This window comes from Cardiocondyla obscurior, linkage group LG01, assembly GCF_019399895.1.
Source record: "Cardiocondyla obscurior isolate alpha-2009 linkage group LG01, Cobs3.1, whole genome shotgun sequence".
Classification (NCBI taxonomy): domain Eukaryota; kingdom Metazoa; phylum Arthropoda; class Insecta; order Hymenoptera; family Formicidae; genus Cardiocondyla; species Cardiocondyla obscurior.
In genome coordinates, this window is record NC_091864.1 from 4,844,487 (window position 1) to 4,870,386 (window position 25,900).

Below are 25,900 nucleotides of genomic sequence, written 5' to 3' on the forward strand. Positions count from 1 at the left end.
ACGTATCGTTAAACGCACCGTAATTACGCGTATTGTCGATCGCAGTAAGAACAGTCTCGCATACAAATAAGTGTCAACGTCGTCGACTCGGGTACGGACAATCATTTTTTGTACTCCTGTATTACTCCACTCGTCGTTCCGTGCTTCGTTTCGTGCCTTAAAAAAGTGCTTCGGAACGACAAGGTTATGTAGCGCGCGGGGCGCGCGGAGTGTCCGACGTCACGCTCCCCTTCGGGCATTTTCGACCGGCTCCCATTTTGTTTTTTTCTTCGACAGGTTCCGGCAACCGCTATTGTGTGAGAGGGAACGGGAAGGGAGGAGATCCGCACGTCTCCTTCGTCGCGACCGAGATTCTCAACCGGTTTCGTGCAAGTGATTTTTGTGGAACTCGAGGAAAATAAAGCGCACGGGGACATTTCGTATCGCGATCCGTCTTGTTCGCCGCCTGATGCAACTCGGGATCGTTCATTCCGCCGACGAAAATTGATCGACGAATCGAGGTGATCTCGCGTACCATTGTGGCCAGTTCGGTTTTCGTTATATTGAGATCGAGATCGAGGATATAACGGGAGTACGTAGACTATCCCGCAAATGTCCAGTGAACGGAAGAATGACTCAACACATCTGTCTAAGAGGAGGAGCAGACCCAGGACGGGCATTTTGCATCGGCGGCGCAACTCTTAAGTAAGCATACATTACTTTTTATAAAATATAAAATAAAAACTTTTACCTTCTTTATTTTTTATTAATTTTATGAACTAATTTTTCCATGTCTACATTAATATTTTTCTTGTTATGTTACAGTCATCAGCAGAACTGTGCAACTCCGCTGAAGCTCATGCTCATGCAAGCAGATTGGTAAGTCGCATAATTTTTTTCCTTTTTTCGCAAAGCGTGCGCATGGTTTATTCTAGTCAGAAGATTAAATCCGTATGCGACGCTACATTTGGCGACGCCTTTCATTTCATATTCAGAAAGTAATCGCGATAATTTCCACTTCACCGCGAGTACTTGGGTCGCTCCTGATAACGAACAAGCGGAAATCCATTAAAGAAAATTGCCGAAGCAATTATCCGATCGATAAAAGCGCATAATAAAATCGTCGGAGGTGACGAAATAGCGTCCGCGCGGCCGGGCGGTGGCGAAACTTGTACCGCGAGCTACCTTTCTTCGGAAATACACCTCGCAACAAAATACAATCGAACGTAGTATTCCTCCGTCGCTCGCGCGGGTGGTGATTTCGAAAAGGACACGCGATCTTTTCTTCGCCGTCGCGAATACCGCGGAGACCGCGTCGGAGATTGCACAGGGAAACGATTGGAAATAAACGGAAAACGCCCCGGGTTTCAACAATCGATTTGTATGCCGGGCTGCTCGCGTGTTCGAGGGACCTGGAAATGAACGTATTCACGAATACGTTAATACCTCGCGTAAGCGACCGTGCGTCGTCTATTACGCGCGGCAAGCTTTGTTTAATTGGAAAATTCTTCGCGGCTCCTTACGTGCACGCCCGGTCGGGAACGGGTCGTGACGACGCGCCTCTGACCTCCGAGGGGAAAATTATTGGGGCGACAATAAGCAGCGCTCATTCATGCATACGAAAATGCATGCTTGCTCGACGGAGTCAACCAGATTGTTGAGTTACATCGAGCTCGCGTATTCCCGCTTATGTGTCATTTCGTCACCTAAAAATGCAATTCTTCCTGGGAACACGGGAGAAAAGGGTTTTGTCAGCCTTGCACATTTTATTTAACTTTTACACGCACGCAATTTAATACCGCCGTATTCGTACGTCCCCTCACCCCTCCCCTCCACCTGACTATTTCCGGTTTCATCGGAATTTACGGTTACGATATGTCCGACGCTCTTATCCTTTCAACCATACTTTCCGCTCTATTGCGGATATCGACGTTCCATATTATCTGGACGATGTACTTAATAAGAAAACTTCTGGAAAAATTATGAGGCAGCATAAAGAGGTGTCTGCTATCTTTTGCGTGGTTAAACATTTAAATAGATCTATCGTTAATCATTTGTGCGAATGGTTAAAGCGCATTATTCCCGCAAGATTATAAATTGCGATTAAACGTAGGGTAATTAGGAATAAGTGAAGTTATACATCACGTTGATCTAACGCGTGTGGAATATCAAAGAGCACTTCTTTATCATGTTATAAAACATCGCTCTTTGCTAAATTTTATTCTCATTATTTTATGCGGTCACTAATATCTTTTGTTGTAATATTTTTACACGTGTGCAAATTTAATTTTTCAAATCCGAGCGTTTTATAGAAAAAAAAGAGCCTATTATGCTTTTTGTCGGCACTGTTATTTTAGTAGGTATGTGGGTTATATCATATAGAGAGAATTGCCACGTAACACGAACAATGAACGAAGCACTTGGCTCTTGTAACAACGCAACCGCGAGACACGGCATAGACGATTTCGCCGGCTCGTTTTCAACGTCGCGTGCAATACATCACGCAAAATATATCGCATTACGTTATATAACCCCCAAAAAATACAGTAAATGCCGCGACATCGTCAGTCAAAATTTACATTACTAAACGTTACATAGCGCAAACTTGACGTGCGTCGTTTAATCTTGCTTCTTCTACATTAAAAAAAAAATTGTTTTGCATTTTAATAATTTCCAACGACAAATTATGGATGTACTGCAACATACATACGTGTCTACATGCATTACATGATTCTTTAAACGTTTCTCGGTTTTTTTAATGTTATTTATGTAAATGTACATTAAAATTATTAATTGTACGGACTTCTTTAGATTGATTGCACAAAATACAAACGGTTGAATCATCGAGAAATATCACAACGTATATTAATCTCAGGGTAATTGCTAAAGCAAATTAATAACAAGGATATATCATAGTCACATGTATATATATTTTTTTATTTTTCTCTTTCTATTCGATCACACAAACAGGCGCACAAAATTCTGGATAAATTCACAGTGAACATTGCGTAAAATCCATAACACCGTACAACATTGTTTAATTCAATATACCATTAGTATTCGTACATTCATCTCACACATAGTATTTTTCTGTTTTTTTTTTTTCCCTTTTAATTATTATTTTTTTTAATTATTTATTTATTTTTTCATTAACCTTGAGTTTTTATCATACGCCACGCATCAATGTAATAATTAATACGTATCGGTAATTTAAATGGTAACATATATTTCAGTAGTAAAGAACGCGCGTAATAAGACTTACGATTAAAAAAATTATTGGGTCAATCGCGTATATCAACATCAATTCTGCTATGTATGGCCGGAAGTTGATTATCAAGATTCGTAAGTCGCAAGTGTTACGTAACAATGCCGACTGAGATTTGTGGGTCGTGTATTCTTTCGAATTATTTTACTCGACATTTACGTTACGCAGAGATTTCGCTACTCCGTGCGTCCGTTGTAATTGTTGTCAACCGAAATAAATGTTTTCCCGTTACCAACATTCATCGTGGGGTAGATACGTAATTAGATACATAATCGTCCATCGATTCGATGCACTCATTACTCGCGCAGCGGTCACTTATCGTGCATACACGCACGTCAGTATGTTCGTTCTGTTAATTAATTGATTTTGCATGCACACATCCAAGCGGCAGGCTCACATAAACGCTCGTTTGGTCTGCACATTCCAAATATGCGTGCGGAGCACTTTCCAGGATTCTTCCTTTATTTTCCGTATCGCGAATTTTTTTGCAACGCGGAAATTTCGTAATGTTGCAACATAGAAATTCACCGTCCGCGTCGTGCTTTGCATTTGCAAGCCGCCCGCATCTGTCTTTCACAAGTGACAGATTACGAGCAGATCAAATAAATATTACATCCATTCCACGTTGAAATACTCGTAGAAACAGCAACTATGCGTAAAATATATTCGGTATAAATGAACTATGTTCCGAATCTATGTAACAAGCGCCGTAACAAAAAGATTTACATAAACATGATACGCGAGAGCTTCCAAGTTTTTTGTTACGTCCAATTTGACTAACGAAAACTATTGTGTTGGTGGAAAATATTTTAGTAAATTCTTTTGTAAAACGTAAGCTGCAAATTTAATAGTTTTGTTTAATTTATAATTACAAATTAAATTTTATATTATTTTATCAATGAGTTTTTTTATCTTTATTAAAATAATTCGTCTCATAGAAATTGTTCCAAAACGTCATTTTTTTAAAACACACGTTTTTAAATTTTGTACTTGAAATGATGATAACGGTTTATTAAATTGAAAATGGTGCAGCGATTCAATTGACATCAATTTTCACTGAACCAAATATCGAAACGATGAACGCGTTTCGTAAAATGGCATGTTATATCGTGCCAGGTATTATTTGTTTCTGTACCATCCTAGGTTATATTGCAACCTAGTCTATTTTCTATTTTTGTTTAAATTGAAAAATATTTCTCTCACCCGAGCGTGGTGTTACATTTTTTTCTCGCACCTATGATACAACATATGATTTTCCTTTTACGCAATACACGTCACCTGCATTTTTCCGAACATAAAATACACAACATTCATATATGCGTCGATGATTCGAATTTTTTACTCTACTTCTATCAAAAAAAATCTCTCTACTCTTATAAATATTTTTTAAGTTTAACGATATTAAAAAATTGATCATTGATAATAAACGAGATAAGATCAAAAATCATATTGCGAGTGTGACAACTGTGGAATGGATATCCATCTTGACGATGAAAAAGTATATTTTAAAATTTCTTTGAAAAAAAAAAAAGAAATTATTTCTCGATATAGAAGATATGGAAGAAGTTCGGAGTGCGAGCAATACCTCCCTGAACTGGGAAAAGGAAAGCTCCGCAGGCAATATGTTATCACGCACAGAAACGAGTATCGCTGTATTGCTATACTTGTAAATCACAACCAGCCGAGTATCAGTTTATCAACTAAGTGTGTGTATATATATCTTTTTTTTTGTTGTATATTATACGTATCTAGAACAGTATTTTTTTTTTTTATCGAGCGACCAGGCTCGATTACAATGTGGAATTCTCGCGCGTCGTGAATCATTTCGCATTTAAAATATTACTCGGTAAATTATTTTTTAACAATCTTTTTGCACTAAAAAATTGATTTTAAGAAAGAGGAGATTGAAACATACTGCATATCGATTCGCAAACACACTCTTGCGAGAATTGCACTGCTGATACGTATATTAATATAATACGCGATATAATATACAATATATAATATAATGTCATAAACTACGCATTTTGAGATTCCTACCCAAGGTATAAGTAACCGAAGAATCCAACGCTATCTTACGCAATGAGATAATACAAAAAAAGGCAACAAACAGATAAGAGATAATAAAAAAAAAAGTTGTAACAAATAAACGTTACCCAATTTTTTTTTTTTTTTTTTTTTTTAAGTCAAATGTCTCAATATATTATTTTGGCACTTATCAATATCCTCGTAAAAGAAAAAAATAATCAAATTTCCTCGTAAGAATTTGCATCAGATATGACGCGAAAATGTGACCCGAATAAAAATTGATGCAAAATCAGCGCCAGCATTTAGGCGCACATAAAGTCACGGGTTTTTTTTTATGCAAATGGAATTCGTGCGATAGTCGAGTGAGAACATAATCCCATTTGTAACTTGTCGTAGCCAAGTTTGCAAGTTTAAAACTACCTGTAGCATTTTGGCGAGATTACGAAGAAAAAGAAGAAAAAAGAAAAAAAAAAAAAAAAAAGAGGAAACTACACGATATACTTTTTTAAAGACGATCGGCGCCCTGTAGCGTTGGTTCTCTCTTGTTTTGCCCCTTTTTCTTTCTCTTGGGTAGGAGGCAACGCTTGAAGAGTATAACGCGAGTAAAGAAATGTTCCTTATCCTAGTAATTAAAAATCTTGTGTAGTCCGTAGCACGGCTACGAACGTGTTCTCACAACCTTATCACAACCTTATTATAGAGTGCCCTGGTGACGAGCTTACAACCGAGTACGATCGTCCGGTGATGATCTATTTTTTTTCACCCTTCTTATCCTAGGGTTCACCTCAATCTGTCCGTTTGGCGCGGCACTCGAGGAGATGGCGAGGAGATCTCTCGCCGTCTGTTCCCTCGTTTTTACCCTTAAAGATACTTTAAATTGTATTGTGGTCATATAAATAGTAAAGTACTTCGCGTATGTCAAAGTATATGAGTGTACGTGTATGCGCGTGTACGTAGATCTATTCGGTATCCCGTAATCACCGATGCATGGTTCATTGATTGACAATAGATAGACGCAAGAATGGATTTTCGCTTGAAAACTGTGCTCTCCGAGATAACTCTTAATGGCGAAAGTTTCGACAATCATTTCCAATCCTACGTCCGCTCGAAGAATTTTCAATGAAATACGTGCTCCCCGTTCGATACTTGCCGCGGAACGACAAAAGTTTGTCAAGAAAAATTTAAACTTTGGAAAGATACAAATAAATAACGGGAGCTTATTCTATTATTTATGATCGAGACGCATTTTGACGAGTCGGAATAAAGAATTGTAAATTGTAAATTGTAAATCGCGACGCAGTCATTAAAATCGCGAGAGTTGGAATATTATAAAGTTGGAATGAACGATGGCCTGTCGTTTGAATTCCAGAGAAAAGCTGACTGTTAATAAGCTAAGAGAGCTGTCATTATAATAAATAGCAGTGATTCCGGGAAACTTTTGTGGCGGTACGTGACGATATAATCGCGTGTCAACGTGTTCAATGCGTCAGGAGGCGGTTTAAAGTGTGATTTTATGCGACGTGTAGCTACAATCGCGCGTGTCGTGAAACCGCAGAGATTTTGCGGGTCAGCGTCATTGTAAACGTCACGCCGCGAATAAATGACCGCCTCGGTGGTGATGAACAAATGCCTCCTACGCTGTTTCCTTACGCTACACGCCCCACGTTCGAGGCTTCATGGGTTAGTATTAATTATTCACAACCGTAATACTTGCAATTGTTTAATGCTCGGTGAACGTACGAACGCCCTACCGGGTCCTACCTCTAAAACGATTGTTTCTCCGTTCTCGTTGATAGATGTTGGAAGATTAAGTTGACGTTTCCTTTTTTTTTTTTGCCGACGCGCGTTCGCTAAATCAAATAAGCGATCCATCGACATTCTTCTTCGTACATGCTCCCATTAAAACGTACATCTTTTGCTCCCGTGCAGTCCAAGACTGCAAAAACTGCATTTCAACGACTAAAGAAACAACGGCGGCTTCTCGCGATATCATCCCGATTATTCCGATCCAGCGTCGAGGATTATTGATCTACCGATAAATCGCATTTACACGCTCTCGGGCGCTAAATTCAATCATTAATCATCTCCCAGCGCATCTAGATTGATCATCGAAATCACGGAAAGGAGAAAATTCATACGGAGAGAGCTGACGAAGCTTTACATAATGCTATTCAGGGTGGTTGCCAGCTAACACAGGAAGCATAATTTCTTTTATCATTCCCGCGGAAAGTTTCCCTTCAACTTTCGCCCTTGAAAGCTCTTCAGGGCCGAATTAGCACTGGTCTGGCTGCCAATCTTGATTGCGGCGTCCTTCGTGCATCTCTCAAATGAAACCATATCCATTTTCCACCGTCTTTTCGAGATTCCTGATAAATTTTCAAGCAAGTTCCGACGTTAAGTGCACATCGCTCTTCGGGCACTCTCGCGGTCACGGTAATCCGTTATATTATTTGAAGGAAATTTTTGAGATTCTTATGGCGTTTTCAAGTTTTCGTCTCATAAAAAAGAATGTTATTTTCAAAGTTGCACGATAATTCAAAAAACTTTGTAAATGTTCGATGTATGGCTCGAGCATTAAGGAAGAATTTAAAGGTGAACTTTGGAAATTTTAATAATTTTCGCGCAAACGATTATTTTTCTCTTCATTAAGTTAGTTTACAACATCGAAATTTACCGTCGAATGAAGTATACTTGAATTTCTTACGTCTTCGTCGTATGTATTAGCGTGTTATTATTACTTGATTTACGGGGAATTACGATTCTGTCTTTTCTTTCAGATCGTCGTTAACATATCAGATAAACGTAAATGCTCGCCTTAACGGAATCGGTACTTTAATTAAAGGTCGAAAATAAATTATCAAGTTTCATAAAATCCTGCGAATTTGCTGTTAACTTACTTGCTCGGAGTTTCCCCGCTCCCCGACGCTACGCCGTTTCGTAACTTGTCGTTTTCGTGTTGACTGCGTCAAGTTTTCACCGCGTGACGTAACGAGTTTAGATCTAGCGCGGGCAAGCGATCGGAGTGAGCGAGACGTCTAAATTCGTTAATTACAACGTGTTCGCCGTCTTGACGCGATGCAACGAGCGACGCGGTTATCCCTGGACGAAGAACTTACGTAACGACTCCCATTGGCTAACAGACGGGAGTCTCGCGAATGTAGAGATCGCGACGTGAGATGGGTTTTTTGCGCCTTGCGCCAGATCGCCGCGAAAAATTCCGAGTGGCTCGCGACCGATGAGAGGGAAATTCGGACAGCCGGGTATCAAAGGAGAATCGCGAAGATTCCCCTCGCCCGTCAAAGCCCGAGGGCCAAACGCGACGACCGAGGGTTCAACGGATTCTCAGCAGCCGTCTGAACGCCCTTCTATAGTCGAGATTAAAGATGGTGTAAATGAGGGGGTTGAGGGCGCTGTTGACGTAGCCGAGCCACGTAATGAAGTACACCATTCTTTCAGATGGGCAGCAGGCCGGGCAGAACGGCACGATAACGTACATGAGAAAGAACGGTAGCCAGCAGACGACGAAAACGCCCATGATGACACCCAGGGTTCTCGCCGCGCGTCTCTCTTTGGATAACGAGATCCGCTGTCGTTCCTCGATGAACTGGTAAACGGTCGCCGATGTCGCGGGAATAGCGTCGCCGGCGCCGGCACCTCGTCTGGTGGACGCGGTGGTACGACGATCAGGCTCGCCTATCGTCACTTCGGTTGGCTCGTCGTCGATCAGCGACGGCTTTGCCTGCAGACGAGGTGTCGAGCGCTCGTTGTGATTCGTCTCCGAGCTGACCGACTCCTCGGCGTCGTCGGTCTCGCGGTGTCTGGTAGACTGCACTGGACCCAGCCTGCTCTGTCGAGCGCGTTCCCGCAACCTCCTTCGGGTCGCCAAGAAGATCTCTAGGTAAACCAGGCTCATCAGCAATAGCGGTATGAAGAATGAACCAAGAGACGAGTATATGACGTAACCTTGCCGTCTGGTGAGCTGGCAAGGCGTGCCTGGCTCCAATTCCTCCGGCCAGTCGTTCCAGCCGGCCAAAGGCGGCGAGCTGATCGCACCCGAGAGAATCCACACGCCGGCGATCGTTCCGAGAACTCGTTTAAGGGTGCGCTTCTGGGCATAATTGATCGGGTCGGTAATCGCCCAGTAACGGTCCAGAGCGATGGCGCATAAATTGAGGATGCTAGCGGTGCAGCAGAGCACATCGCATGTCAGCCACAGCTTGCACAGATGGATGCCAAAGATCCATTTGCCTAGCAGCAGGTAGGCTACGTTGAACGGCATCACGAGTATTGCCACCGCGAGATCGGCCACCGCCAGCGAGACGATGAAGAAGTTTTGAACGATCCGGAGCGGTCGGTACGTGAAGACGCTCAGGATAACCAGCGCGTTACCAAATACCGTTGCCAGCACGAGGAAGCCCAAGGTCAGAGTAGCCGCCACCGCCTCCCACGTCGGCAGGTTTGATCCCGTCTCCTCTTCCGGGACGCTGCAGCCCCCGACTTCATAATCGTCCGACATCGTTCCGCCAGACTCTCCGCTCGAGTTCATGTCGTCCAGAACACCCCCTGTAAGTAGATCGTTCTATATCACGTAACCATTAAATCTAGGAGGTCAAGTCTTTTCGCGTACCATCGTGAATACTTTTAATTTTTTTTTTTTTTTTTTTTTTTTTTTACCAAACGATACCAGTATTTGTAACACGAATCCACAATTTCAATACTGAAAAGCTGTAGTGTAATACGGGCGGTTTAAATATGCAAAAGTCAATTTGGCTTTGGAATCAAATGTCCAACGAACGAAAACGTTTGTACAGCTCAAATGACATTTAAGCAACGTTCGATATGTGTGGAATATAAATTTCGTACAGAATAATAGCTGCACACGAATCGCTCCGGGTAACGTGATCGTAAGATATATATTTGAAACATGTCGTTTCAAACGAAAACTCGGACAGATTTCGTATTTCTTTCGCGAAGTCTTGCGCGATTACGGAAATCGGGTAGCATTTGCCAATCCATTTCGTTTATTTCAATCAAAATTTTCAACCGGAAATAACATTGATCTGCGAATTGAGTCTAGCCTGATAAAAATCGCATAAAACTGCTAAAAAGATACATGTGTGTTTCATACGTATATCCATACATGTTTATATGTATGTGAGAGCGATTCAAAAGTTTTGAAAAATTTGCAATTTTTTTCGTCACCGAGTCAACTGTTGCCGCAGGTCAAAGTGAGTGTTTCGAAAAAAATGTTGAGAAAAACGTCCAAATAGAAATAAAAATGGTAGGAAAAACATTTCTTTTTTTTTTTTTCCTTTTTTTTTATTTAACTCGAGAGAACATTTAACATTTTGAACTTATCCACGCCGTTTTATTTTTCTAGCTCGTTAATACTTTTATTCGCAAAAAGAAAAAAGAAGTTCGTTTTAACGCTGGTCAATAATTCATGCAGATTTATCGTTCAATTTATTTAGACATATATTTTTCTAACGAAGGTTACAACATGAACACCATTTAAATAAATTGACCCGCGGTCACAGGATTAAGCAATCATTATTATTCACATGCATATTTACGGTAATCCGATCGTAAAGCGGGGTTTGAAAATGTAACAATAGTAAAATCGTTAATGTCCCTAATAAATCGCAACATCAAGCATCCAGCGGCGCTTTTTCTCCATGCCATAAATTATCGGATCGCAGATTGCGGGCACATATATATTCGACCGCACGCACGAGGTATTATTTTCTGCACGAGAGCCCGCGGTAGGTCTGAAAGCGCGGAAAATGGTTCCATTTTCGTGCTCTGAGTGTTCGGCAAGAAGCCCGGCTTTGTCACGCTCCCGATATAGAAAAAGTCGTCAATAAAAATACCGGATTTAACAATACCGCGTATATATTCTTGGTCAACGAAACGAAGCGGTAAAAGTACGATTTCGCATTGTCGCGAGGTTTGGTGCTCCGCGAATCGTTAAAGACAGCCGTTTCGATATCGAGCTACCGCAAAGCGCAAAGCGGGTTACTTAAATCCCAGGCTCTTTCGTTCGAAACGATTGCGATCACGACACAAAACGGAAATAACATTTTTCGTATTCTCTTATTTCCGCATAATTATCACTTGGAAATCCGGAAAAAACGCCATTCCCCCATATAACTCCGTTCTGTTTGCCGCCCGTGTCAAAACCGTAGAGCACTTCATTATCCGTAGGGTCTCTCTCGCTTTCTACCTGACTCTTTTCTTCTCAGCTTCTGTGCGTCGACCAATTTGAAGCGCGAGAAAACTATCAAACTTGATTATTACACATGTTCGCCTGCGAGATAAATATTGATTCAGCTAATGTCAAATGGAAAAATGGAAAAGTGCTTTACAGATAGAAGGACTCAGCGAACGTTTTTTTTATAGTCGTCCTGACGAATCAGCGAGCCACGAAACGCAAGATAAAAAAAGAAAATAAAAGAATCGTATCGCCGGTAGGAGACGTTAATCGTCAGAAAAATCACGGCGGGATTACCCGCGGCGGGTACACTCAAGAATCAGCCGGTGGAATATCTCCGTCCGGTTATTTGCAACCAAAGCGGCGTATCGAGCCGTATTTGATTAAAGCAATCGCGGAACTTTCGTAGTATGTAACATCGCCCGAGATCGGCTTTGTAAGCTTATCCGATTTCATCGATTGACGTATCTCGTGTAAAAGCGTGTTCTTCATTCCTATGCCGAGTTCTCGTATAACCACGTCGGAAGATGAACGCAATTTTGAATCGATGGTCCATCGCGTATCTCTTGCCCGCAGAAGTATGCGCGTGCGATCGTTCGTTCGAAACAATACTTGGAATTATCAGTACGAGGTGCATCAAATTTTTATCTATCGTGCACGTATCGCGGCAGAAGTTGAGGATAATGTTGAAACCTCAAATTTAAAACTGCACGAAACTTATTAATCACGCGACGACAATAAGGCCGACGGATACGCGGAGACGGAGTCTCGAAGACTGCAGAGATAATACGAGCTATTTCACCGCGAGTATTTCGAGCCGCGAAATGCACGTAATTCTGCGCGTGACAGTTCACCAGTGAAATTCGCTCGACTGCACATTACAAGTTTTCGTAAAAAAAAAAAAAAAGTTAAAAAAAAAGGAGGAAACGAAGTTAGAGCTCGCACCGCCGACAGCGTCCATGACTGAACGCGTCGTCCCAAACAATTTGATTACAACTCCATCGCCAACGGGGTTTCGCACCTTCAACTGAATTACAAGTCCGAGCCATACAGGATCGGCATTTAGAAAAAATTGCGCCTGCATCGAAATTTTCCTAAAATATCGCGCGCTCCGCGCGAATACATTTCACTTCCCGGATGCTGGAATTTTCAGGGAAGAGTGGATTAAAGGCAACCTGTCGCCGAATGCACACACACGCGCGCGCGCGCAGGCACACTTACAAATTGTCGCCCTTAAAATTCTGCGAGGCGTGGACTGAAACGGGGCTGCATATTTTTCGTCGGTATCGCGTCACGTGAGACGCGTAATCGATAAATTCTATTTCACGTGCTGTAGTGTGATACGATATAGCATTACGTGACGCCGGCGGGCCATACTTATGCGTTACTGCACACGAATACGGGGGCGGACGTCGGGCAGTCTTATGTTCCAACTCAAGCAACAATTATGCACATTCCCGCTGCATTTTTCCATCGATTATGCGGGCTGTTTCGCCGGAATGTGCCTCGCCAGAGTGATGAAAAATTCTGGCAAAGAAATTGCTCGAAACGCGCGATTCCACACACTTATCGCACAATGAGACGCCTTCTCGATCTCACCGCAGTGCCTTTGACACGTTTAATCTGTCGGTAGATTGAAATTTATTTGCGCAATAATAATTAGAAGATCGAAAACACCGCGGCACTTAACATCAAGAGGAAATATTTCCTCATTCGTTTAACGCGCCGGAGAATATTTCCGATTCGCCTAATTTGTTGGACGGTGTAACTCCACCGTACAATTTCAGTTTGCTTAAGCTTATAACCAGAATATCCCAATTAAAGTGCGTCAACTGCAGTAATTCACAGTTGTTTCCGAGTTTTGATTAGAACGGGAAGTACAATCGATTTCAATTCCAAAGCCCAGTTTAAATAACATTTTGTGTATAGTTGTATTGTATAATGTTACATTGTTGCCCCTATTGGTGGCTCTACTAAATCACGCAGTAAACCGCGCGCTATAATAATTCATTTAGAATTAAATAACCTAGTCATTTTATTTATCCTTAAAAATATGTTCTATTTTATTTCTAGTACAATTTTTCATCAAAATATTTGCAAAAGCACTTTATTTAATAAAACGAAATACAAAGCGTGCGTGTATTTTTTTTGAACGTTTAATGTTAAACGTAGCTCTTCTCTTTTAATGTTTTTTTTTTTTTTTTCTTGTTGAGCAAACATAAAATAATAATTATTCGCGAAAAGCCATTTCTCTTCGAGCACATGGAACGCCACGAGCTCGCAACATTTTGCTGTCGGAGATGTAGTGGCGTACGCGACAATAGACTATTGATTTTACGAGTTTAACATGAGACAATAACAAACAGATAATGGTATTAGAATTATACGCGCGGCGTATTAGCGTGTATCGTTCACTTCATTAGTAAATCAAACGCTAACTCGTAATGTTTCGAGTGCGGAGTATTAACAACGGAATGCCATGCCTCTGTCTCTCAATAGCAATCGACGAGACGCAATTGGCATGAACGCGAAAGGGCACTTGTCGAATATTTGGAGCCTGCTCTGACATTAATCGCGAATCAGGTCATGGATTGTAAATCTCTATAGTTGCGCAATTAAAAAGTTATTTAATTTCCAATTTACGAGCGACAACGACGATATTCAAAGACTATTTACAACGATGACATTAAACAGCGGGCTGTTTGCCATATTTTGTAATTAAACTGCGCAAACATACGTACATGTATGTCAGTTGAAAATCGCGGAAGCCGGGAATTATAAACTTTCGCCGATACGCGAAATGATCTTAATCATTTTAGCTGTGCGCTAAAGGATAATGGCACAATGAAATTACCATTAACTGCACTCATTGCAAACAAAATGAAGGCGCTAGTCGGGGACTTTGAGACGGAAACCGAAAGAAAGTTTCCGCCAAAGTGCTTTAAGATAATTGGATTTCCCGACCAAAGACGTGACCTTAATTCTTAAATGACAAATTGTCTTCATCGTTTCCGAGATTTTACGATTTTTCGATTGTGATTTGTTCTCATGAATGCAGTCTCTCCAAATGACAAGGCACTCACTATTGAGTCCGGTGCTGTGCGTCCGGTCTTTAATGCGAAACCGGTCAAAGATACATTGAGCCTCACATCTTGACTTTGCCCCGCTCGCGGCGATCGACGATCGATCGGCTGATTTCGATCATCTGTTCCCACGGATTAGATCATCTGCAACAGAAGACAGTGTCATTTGCAGCGTGAAAGCTCTTACGATAAATTCACCGAAATGAGATTGTAATTGGATCGACGTTGATGAATATATATATATACATATATACCCTGCTTTCAACGTGTACGCTATACAACGAATGGAGCGTCTCTCCTTTCCCATCGATAATCAGAATCTGAATTTCAAACAAATATACACGAGCTAATTTTACGACACCCTTGTTGTACGTACCACGCATCACTGATTTTCATATTATGGCCGTGTCTCATGTTTATATGTGACAAATAAAAATAGAGTTACGTCCGTGCCGTAATACTCGTTTTGCGCGGACGCAATAAAATGGAACGCGTAAATATACGGCAAATGCTGCATCGAAAAGTTTGCCCGATCTTTTTCCTCCTTTTTCCCCCGTCCGCCCCCGCCCCGCCCCGCCCCGTGGACGAAGAGGGTTTTACCGCGGTAAGGAGAAATTTAATTCAAGACTTAACCCAGTTTCGGAAGAATGTGCATGAAAATCTGTCCGTATACACGGTTTGTATTTGCAACAAAAATACTTGGCAATAGAAAATTTATATTGTAAAAGCAAACGTGGCAAATAGCATAGACTGATTACACCCAGGCGGACTGTTTTACAAATTCCTCGGAAGCGCGGAGTGATAAAAGTATCGTACGTATCTTGCGAACGGTAAAACTGTTTTTATCCGCGTATACGTTCGCCGCTGTAAAACCAAAGTGGAAAGCTTCACACTTGGAAGTGCAGGTTAAATAAAAAAAGTGATATAAGGGTATTGTAAAAGTATATATGTATACATATATGTCTATTAGCCTAGGAATTACAGCGCATCCATCATATCCGTCACATTCGTAACACCCGCTGGCGCTTTCTTTATTTTTTTTTTCCCCAGAAGTTACTTATTTGTTTGTTCGTTAATTTTTACACTATAATTAGAAAAAGGGATGACGATATTCAAATGGGGATAAGTTTCAGAAAATAAATCAAGTGTCATCCATTATGCCAGCCAGCGTGCAAAATCAGCTTTATTTATGCTAACGTATTCACGGAGCGCGGTGCTATAACTCAATAAAGTAATGGAAAAAAGATTATGGAGCAAATGAAGATTGCGCAATGCTCTCAGTGCTTCATTAAAATAACAGTGCAAATATGTAGCCATTACTGTAGTATTGCGTGACATTATCGCTGCGATTTGCGGAACGGGTAGATGCTCTTGGATATATGTATAAGGAGGACTGCTCTGTCAGTAACAATAGCCGCTTTTAGCGGCTAAGGGGTTAAATCGACATTGCGGCACGTTCTACGTATTTCATCTGTAGCAAACTTCTACTTTGGAAAATGTTCGATTTTCCGGAAGGAGGACAAACGTCTGCATGAAGACCGAGAAAACAAAAGGGAGATTTAAATCGGGTGACACGGGATGTCACTACCAAGTTTCTATCGTAAAATGAAATTTCGACGCTGAAACCCGACAAAAGTAAAAACGCACTTATAAGAAATGTCGAATCTTCTTGGGGAAAGTCGATGGTATAAGGTGAACGGATAAAATATATTGCACGGAGTATTATTCAATAATAAGTTTTAAAATACGCTTTTGATGGGGGCGCGGATTTAAATTTAATTTACGATTCACGTCGTCTAGTTAGAAAGTAACGTATAACTTTATTTTTTTTTTTTTTTTTTTTTTTTTTTTTTTTTAAGAAAATTTCTTTACGCAAGAAAAGATTCTTCTTTTCGTTACAAGCAAAAAATACCGAATTAAAATATAAGGAACGATATAATTAATGGACAAGCATTAGACGCAAAAAGAATAAAGCGAATCGAAAAAAGAAAAAAAATAGTACAACGTGTCGCGAAAAGTATTCGAATGCGAGAGGTGTTTCCGGGGAAAAATATATATCTATATTGTTCCCGTCGTAAATTCGTATCCTATTTACTATTCCAGCAGGATCTCAAACTCGCTACTCACTGAACTGGCATATCGATTCCCGCGGGATTCATTTCTCAATCGAATTTGCTCGTAAATGCACGCAGGAGATAGCAGACTAGCGATTGACCTGACTGAAATTTATGATCTCCGTAAAATGATCGAAATAGTTTTTCGGGGGTTCATGTAAAATGCATTGTATAAGATTTTGAATGCGCGAGAGAACAGTGGCGTGAAACAAGTATCGTTGCACAAGCTAACGTTAAGACTTTTTAATGGCAGATAGTTTTGGACGTTAATCACCTTCCCATTACTTCTAAATAGCCGGCTTTGAGTTGTTCCGGGGTTTAAGCCACGCATACTAATCGCTTCGCATTACACAGCTAGTTTCACAGAGTAATTGTAATTCAGATAAGTTATGCCCTAATCACTTCGTTATTCGACACATGTCACTTTTGCAACAGAGGGGATCTAATTTTAGGTTGATTCGACGTTCCGTTTTCCTTGGTTGGAAACTGCGAAAATTGGAGCGCGATGTTACGTCACATTTCACATTTTCTGTTAGAAATAACGCAGTTGTATGATAAAAATTCAAGAGTATGAGAAATGTGTTTGACTTTATAAGTCGGGAGCGTAGGGTATTCCTAGGAAGCTCACTACGGCCATTGTGCGCCGTCGAATGTATTTAATATTTTACGAAATGAGTTTCACGCAATAAAACGAGGAATTGAACGGGATATTATCGTGCCGCCTATATAGCTGCGCTCCGTCATGTATTTTCCTTGCCAGATTTCGCTGATGGATCCTTCTCGTAGGGAAATTGCTGTTCGTTCTAAGGGAGCTTATTTCGCTGATCTATCTCCTACGCACAAAGGTTGCGAGGAAGTATAAACAGCTGCTTAAAAACCTGATTTTCATAAATTTGAATTCTGAGCGGATGTAGTCGAATCAAGACCGTCCGTGAGATATATGTGCAACGCCATTCTCTGCGCGCGTATATGTATTCTATTTCTTCTCTCGCGTTGCCACAGCGCCAATAAGTTTCATTTCGCTGGCACAACATTTTCAACTTTAATTATAACAAGTACTTGTAATATAGAAACCAACTGTTTAAAAGCGCGAGCGAGCAACGTTATACCCCCGCCCTCTACGAAATGTGGTATTATTTTACACATTCAAAAGTTGGGATGTTCTTCTTCTAGTTACGCCGCGTCAAGTTCCATTGTAAAGTGTAAACTAATAGATAATAATTTCTACATAAATAACCTAACTTTCAATTCTTCCTGAGCTCGGCCGTGAAAACTTTAACTTAGTAATTTTAGGCACGTACGTAGATAATTGGACTCTCGCTGTAAAATTCAAAATTAAATTAACTCTCCTCCTTCCCCTCTTTTCAAGACCTTCCACGAGGAAGCTCTTCGAAGGACCGTATAAAGTTATGTGCAAGTACCTACGCTAAATCAGGTCACTTAACCATCGTCAAGTACATATAAGCTTTTATGTAAGCTTTGTATACAACAGTGTATAAAGATATGAAGTGCTAACAACGACAGAAATTAAATTTTGGGAAAAGACAAAAGAGTTGAGAACTTGAATAATTCAACTCGTGTATCAAGAGATTACAGTGTCGCAGCTTTTTCCTCATATTAACGACATTGTTCGTAAGCGTCTTAAGTAAACCCGCCGGTGCACAGTATCTTGAGAATTCGAGGCGTATCGTAACACGGGCGATTTCACAGAACGAGGACAATCGGCGAGAAAAGCGAGAAATTCTCGTTTCAAATTTCGATAGACCTTCCAGTTACAAAGCCCTTCCCCTTTTTCATCTCGACTTTATCATTTTTACGACGATGAAAGAACGCAGCGGATACATTGCGCTTCTTCCGTTTTACAGCCCTTTGTGTCTATAGCGATTAATCGTGTATCTCTTTTGCTGATATCTACGTAAACTGCCATAATGCATCGCTGTAAATGGTGCTTAATGTTACCGCAAAAATTTACAACAGTTACGCGGGCAAACCACTTTTCCATGTGGCAGATCTTCCAGTTAATTGCACATAACTTTGCTTGGGCTTTGTAAATTTACTGGTCATTTAACACGTTCCAATACTCCAATGATCAGAGTTGTAGCACACGTGACGAACAATGTGTGTATGAAGTATCAACTATGAAAATGCATGATTGAAATAATTACTATCACCACTAGGGCCCTAACACGTCGCGGACATCTATGTGTATATATATTAATTACAAGTAGACATATATTAATTAGAAATTATTCTATTGGTGACAGATTCCATTCACGTTAATTAAATTGCACACCGAAGCTTGAGCACGAATTTCAACTAAATTACGAAGTTAAAGCTGGAAAGAGGTATGATGCGGCCATGGAGAGGAATGTTTTCACGACGATACGTGACAGTTGTTGGAACAAACTAAATAGTTTCCACTGAGTTTATAGATTTCCAGGCAAATTGCATGCAACTTTTAGTAACACGCACGTATAGAGTTTAATGGAAACTCCTACGTTATTTATTACATTATCCTTTATCCGCATTAATTGCTCATGAATTGGAAAAAGAAAAAAAAAAACCTACATCTATTATTCAAGACCCGATATCGTTCTCTTTATTATTATTTAATGCTCGAGAATGTAAAATTATTTTCTTAGATATGGTTTTTTTCATTGTCGTGTTATAACCGAAACAATTTTGTGGTTGGTCGTTTACGTGTACAAATTAAGTGAGCAATTAATTCAGAATTCTTTGTCAATTACTGATGAAACGGAGACATGACATCGCAAAGTGTTCTGTCAAAGACCAATTCCAGGTCCATTACCACAATGGATAGACCGAAGGTTTGAGTGACACATAAAGAGTCAAGTGACGGATACTCGATATGACGCAAATTTTTATAATAAAAGTTTATTCAAATTCTCATTGTATGTATTAAAAGAAATTTTGATTCTTGCATATTAAATGACAGCCGTGTATTCGAATTATTGTTTCAAAAAGTTTATTTCAGAATATAATTTGATGATAAAATAAAAACGTGTACGAACGGTAATTATTTTGGTATTCATGTTACCGAAAAATGACGTAATCTCTTTCTACGTATTATAAAGAGAGAAAATTCTTTTAATATATCCCATGAGTATTTGCACAAGTAAAACCGAACCATTGATCCATAATTACTGAAACAACAATTGAGCAAGTTGAGCTGTACAATTAAAATTTCTCACTGTAAGTACGCACTTTATTATCCAATATCTTTTCGATTCATCTCCATCGAAAATTTATAATTTGACGTCATAATTCTATAAAATTATTCCCGCAAGAACTTTATGTTTTCTTTTTAATATCAGAATTACTCAAATGAAAAGTAAGAAAAGTCTTCTTTGGTGCTCAATTACTTCTAATTATATTTACTCTTTTTTCAGTAAATATCGAGATGGTAATTAGGTACGTGCTGTATTTCACGGTATTTTCAATCAACGTTATCACAATGTTTCTCCATTTATATCCGTTACAGAATTTAAAAAATGATGACATTTATCGAGTAGCCGTATTTATAAATGAAAACGTATCGCCATTTCGGATCGCATGGAACATATCACTTTAGGATGACACAAACAATCCTGTTTATTATCGTCAATACGGCGATATTAAAATTAAACTTATTTTTGTACAATCCAATGCTAACAAATTTAAGTATAAAAAAAAAGTTGTGAGCAATGTAAGATAATTTTTCCCTACTCGAAGCAACTCTTGACATTTTCATTTCGCAGCGAAAAAAGCGTGCGCGTTTGACTTAAATTTTGCAGAAACTATAAAGTTGAGTTTTCATAATTTATGCTTTACCTAAAGCCACGTACTAAACATGGCTGGACGTTTATTGATCTTGGTGCGTATAAATGTTCTCACATAAAAATTTTTTTTATTATTTTTAAACAAAGCGCGAACTTTTTTCACAAATTTCCACAAGTATTAACAAAAGGAAAATAATAACGCAACGATATTTTTGATCTCCAAAAGATGTATTGATGTAGATATATTAGATAATAGTAATGCCATTATCGCGTGGTATACACAGTAATTTTCATTTATCTCCAACTACGCTAACTGGTACTTGTACTAGAAGTATTATCCCACATGGGTGCGATGGACAACTTGCTTCCGGTCAATCTATTACTGCCCTATATACCGCGCATCAATACCTTTAGCAATTTGAAAGAGCATCCCCTAATCGATCGCGATATCCGACTCTCTTGTGGGCATAAATAAAAAATAAAAAAAATTATAAAGTTTTTTCTGTACATATTACAAAAAAAAAATCCAATTATAAATTTTTTTTATTGTAATGTTTTCTCATTTTGGAATTGGAATTGATGGAATTTTTCTTAAATGCTTTTTTGTTTTATATAAGCTTTTTTCTTCTGTATGCCCAAATATCATTTAAAAATGCCTCATGTAAATCTCTTTTTTTTAATGCACGAATTAATAAATAGGTAGAAAATTTAAAAAATTTAGCTACAAAACACACTTTGCTTCTATTATGTAGTTATTTTTTAAATTAAATTTAATGGAAACAAGATTTTATGAGATATTTTACAAAATTATTCAACTATACATTTCAATGATTTGTGTGCAGAATAGATATACCAAAAATATTGAAAAATTTCTAATTTTTGTAAATTAAATTAAATTTCACGCAGAAATATTCTACAATACGATTTAATTTGCATGGTTTTGAACAAGATTTGTACGGCATTTATTCCCTGTTGGCACATAGCGTGCTTTCTGTTCCCGAGAGAGCATGATGGAAATCTTTTACGATTTCGCAATTCCAATAATTGTCGATCGAGGTGGCCGCGATTTCATATCACTAGGCATCGGGATGGTATCAGTAGCAATTTTAAAGAACGACTCGCCAAGCGATATTTACGCGTCTCCGACGGATGCTCCTACACGATCAGTTATTTATAAAGCCATTCACGATAATCAATAACCTATGCCTCTCTTCCCTGTGCGGCGAAAATTCACTAACGTGCCAGAGCACGTCGAGCATCTCCGTCGCTATGGAGCGCACTTCGTCATTGTAATGGACCTAAAAACCTGCCGCAACCGAATTGTGACATACATAGAAACGAAATATCGCTCGTTCGTGCGCAAACGAATCTGAACGGATTAAGATATTTAGTTGATTTACGTGCGTAACGAGTATTCATAAACACGTACACCACCCACGTAAATATTTATAAACAATCGCAAATAACATTTCAATGGTAAAGAACAGGCGACGTATCTGGTAACAAATATTTCGCGGGAAAATGTAAATGTAAAAAAGAAAAAAAAACGGATAAAAGAGGAGAAGCGAAAGATCGTTCTCATATAAAATATAATTATTAAATTCAAGTGCTAAATTGAATCTTTTCTTTTTTATTTTATGCATTAACCTATTTTATCCATTAAAACAGTAATCAATACTCTAAGCGTATAAAATATTGGCTTTATGTAAAGTAAAATCAATACTGGTGAATAATAAAAAAATAGAGAGCAACATAAACAAGATTTCGTATGTCGAAATATAAGCTCCGCCACAAATTTGTTGCTAAATGGATAAATTGCATGTCGTATATCTAACATAGTGATTTATTCAAACATGCAACTTGTATATATGTACATGTAACAAAAAAAATTCGATTATTACGTAAATATCAGAAATGTTTAGAAAAATAAAATGCCCGTTTTGTAATAAAATATCAAAAACGCCAATGATTAGTAAATATTTCGTAAATTCGAGAATATTATTAAGAAGCGACAATTCGTAGTTACGTTTTTGCAAATTTAAATTCATGTTTTTTGTACGGTAGATATGATAACAAGTTTTTGTGTTAAAAGCTATTCCTGATTCGATATATAGTGATAGCTTTTTTTTATTCGATTACTTTTACGAGAGAAAATGCTGAAAAATATTTGAACGGCGTCACGCGATAGTCGCCCTGAAAAGAGGCGAGCGCGGACTATAGTGTCTGACCAAAGATACGTTCTAACTACTTCGTAACCGAAAAGGAACATCGACGTTCGCGCTATAACCGTCGCGTGAAAGCTCTCAGGAGACGCGTAACGCTTTTGCGTCCCGGGTGTATGCTCAAAACCCTCCCTTAACATTTGCCAAATTAAACTGCCGTTTCGACAATCGTAACAAGAGAGAATGGACCCACAGGAGAAGTTAATTCAGCATTGAATCTGTTGAAAAGAAAAGTTCATTCTCCGTCGGCAAATCACAAACCAGGCTCGATCGTGTTCGTAACTAAGCATTCTTCGTTAAAAATCCTTTCGGTGGTGTTTAGTTAAATTTTCACAGTACTCTGAATTTTACGAGTGCTATCGCGAGAATTAGGAAAAACTAAGTCAATTCACCTTGATGTAATCAATCTTGGAGTATATCCTCTAGGGGGGTAACTTCCTTGCGATCGCTGGCAAACGAGCAAAGTACACCAATTTATAGCCGTCCGAAGTCGCGGATATGGATTGCCGGCGGCAAGATCGCAGGTATCCTCCGGGGAAATAATAGAGCAAATTACGAAAGACCCGTTTTCCCTCGTCAGCTACTCTACCTACCTATCTACCCCGGGCGATCTCTCGCGCTCCGGAGTGAATCGTACAGAAATTCACAATGGTACTCGCCGGAAAACTCAACGTTCTCGAAGGTGATACGCATCTCTACGCGCGAATGACTTTCGATCGATCACAAAGAGTACCGAAGATCTCGATAGGAAATCCACCCGAGGCAGCGGTCGCATGAGACACTCGAAAACTTTCGCAGAGCATGCATCGCGTTTTACGGTCACCGTGTGCAACCCCCTTCGAGAACTCGCCGCGACGATCGTGCTGCATTGATGCGATCGGGAACCGAAACTCTCTTCCTCAAGGTTTGAGAGATCTCTCTCTCTCTCGTTTTAGACATTTAGTCTCGCGGATCGTGTCGTCGATCGTCACGGTGGTCGTGAAAGAACTTCCAAAAGAGCTCGCGGTTTGCCGAGGCGAGCTCTCGAAAGCTCGCACCGGGGGGTGGACACCCGTATCGTTTGCGGTTCGCCGAACGATAATCTCCTCTCTCGTACCTGAGATCGGTCGATCGGTGGCGCAGGGCGCGGCGGCATCGTCCCGTCGCAGCGCGGCGCCGTTCGACGAGCACTGAGCAGCTATTCTGCGCCAACCCGGTTGCGTCGACGTCGAAAAGACGCGGACGCGTACTCTCTTTCGCACCCTCTTCCCCCTCCCCCTCCCCCGTTCTCTCTTTCTCTCTTAGCTACCCTTTCATCCCCGTTCACCACGCCAGGCCTCTTTCTCTGATCGGTCACCGCGCGCGACGTGTCCTCTCGCTCTCGCCCGGTACCCGCAACTTCCCTCGATCTCCCTCGCTACGACTGACGACGCCAACCGCCACCGCGCGCCCACCCGATGCTGTTCCTCGTTTGAGCGCACTATCGCTTTGCGCAGGCTTCCGTCGAACGCGAGAAACTCTCGCTCTCTCTCCACCCTCTCTCCACCCTCTTTCTCTCGTTTTCCATGGGAGACGAAGGGAGAAGGCAAAAGATCTGGCGGAAAGGGTAAAAACGAGATAGTTAAAGAGACCAGCGCACGTCGAGGGGGATGCTGCTCGCAAGAGAGGGATAAAAAGAAAGGGGAGGCATTTTGTAAAACGCGTCGCGCGCCTCCGCTGCTTGATACCTATCTCTTCCCTTCTCTTTTTCCTTTGTCTCTCTTTCTCTCTCTTTCTCTATCTCTCTTCTGTCCGCTGTTCGGTCGTGATATCATTCCGCGGATGCAGAAACTTCTTGTTGGATGTCGTTAACCTCATGCTTATTTAATCGTTTTTTTTTTCTTTTTTTTTTTTTTTTTTTTTTCTTGGCTGCTTAGGTTTTGTTTGTCATGCGTTGCATCGCAGTTTAATAGCGGTCGATTCAATTGAATATAGTTACTCGGAAATGCGCACAGTGCCATCCTTCGTGTCAGAGTTGCATCGTGCATTCTTATCTCGTGGGTTTAATTACTCGGCGTGATGGGAACCTAAACAAGTACGTTATCTTTATTGCGAAACATATAAATGACGCTCGCACCGTTCCAGAATCAGGGTCGCTTATATGTGCGAGGCGTACTTCTTTTCATTCTAAAGTGAATTTGCCAGAGCTGAAAATTTAATTAACTATTACTTTTTTTTTTGTGTGTGATCTTTTAATCACCGGTAAGATCATATCTGACATACTTAAATAGAGACTCCGTTAAAGCTGAATCCACGTCCCTCACGTTATCTGATTCTGGAGAACACGGATGTCGTTTCATAGAATTTCTAACTTTATAAATGATACAGGAGATAAGGATTATATGTATACTTTTGAGCATATTCACTGTAAAAACTTGCTGAAGATTGTACTATAAGTACGCCGCGCTGTTATCAAAAATTCTGCGAAGCGTATCTGTTCACAACTAAAATTGCACCAGAGTTGGGTCGGTGGAAATTCAAATATTTGTAACAAAAATCGCGATCTGCTCTCTATCAACTTTTCGATACGCCATCACGAGGGATTTGTACAGGATTTATATCCCACATTCAAATGAGGATATAAAATTATATTATCCTCTTATCTTTTAGCCGGTAAATTTATGACATTTAGACAGCTTTGGATGTTCATAATGCATAATTCGTATATGGATGGCAAAGTTATAAAAAGGTTTTATCGACGAGACAAATCAGCTGTAAAAGAAAAAAAAAAGACCAAAAAAAAAGAATGACCTGCAAATAATCAAAAGTCATCTTTTTTTCCGCTTATTTTTAATTAATGAATAAACGAATGCTTTTTAGACATCTTTATTGTTTCTTGGCTTACAAGTGACAAATATAAAAGTTAATAGATAAAGCGTAACAATTGGGATTGGCGTCACGTAACCGACAAATCGATACTTAGTAAACTATCGAAGGCATTGAAACACTTCTCTATCAATCGAGACAGATCGTTGACAATAACGAGTAGATAGTTCCGCATGTACAATACGTTTGATAATGAGAAGGACGTACTGGATGTCGATATCGGCGCGCAGGACATATTATGTCGTGTGATTTATAATCTATCACAGATTTACCGAAATTAACTGTCAGACGCAGGTGCGCAAATTGCATTATGAACGTGCGCATGCTTTGCTGCTTTTTCTACGCGTAGGCTGCATAAATCTGTAAAAAACAAAG

The 25,900-nt window shown here is 40.0% G+C and overlaps 1 protein-coding gene across 2 annotated transcripts; it reads right to left on the reverse strand.

Annotated features, from left to right (window-relative positions):
• Positions 1 to 2,889: 2,889 nt before the first annotated feature.
• Positions 2,890 to 23,920, reverse strand: LOC139108553 (tyramine receptor). 2 transcript variants are annotated; one of them, XM_070666957.1, is made up of 3 exons: positions 23,778 to 23,920; positions 14,567 to 14,710; positions 2,890 to 9,835 (listed from the first exon to the last, which is right to left on the reverse strand). In XM_070666957.1, exon 3 carries the CDS (start codon positions 9,816 to 9,818, stop codon positions 8,604 to 8,606), a length of 1,215 nt encoding a protein of 404 aa, XP_070523058.1. In that variant the 5' UTR covers positions 9,819 to 9,835; positions 14,567 to 14,710; positions 23,778 to 23,920; the 3' UTR covers positions 2,890 to 8,603. The 2 variants fall into 2 exon arrangements, with proteins under 2 accessions (XP_070523058.1, XP_070523060.1); XM_070666959.1 differs by lacking the exon at positions 23,778 to 23,920 and adding an exon at positions 23,074 to 23,759.
• Positions 23,921 to 25,900: the final 1,980 nt, after the last annotated feature.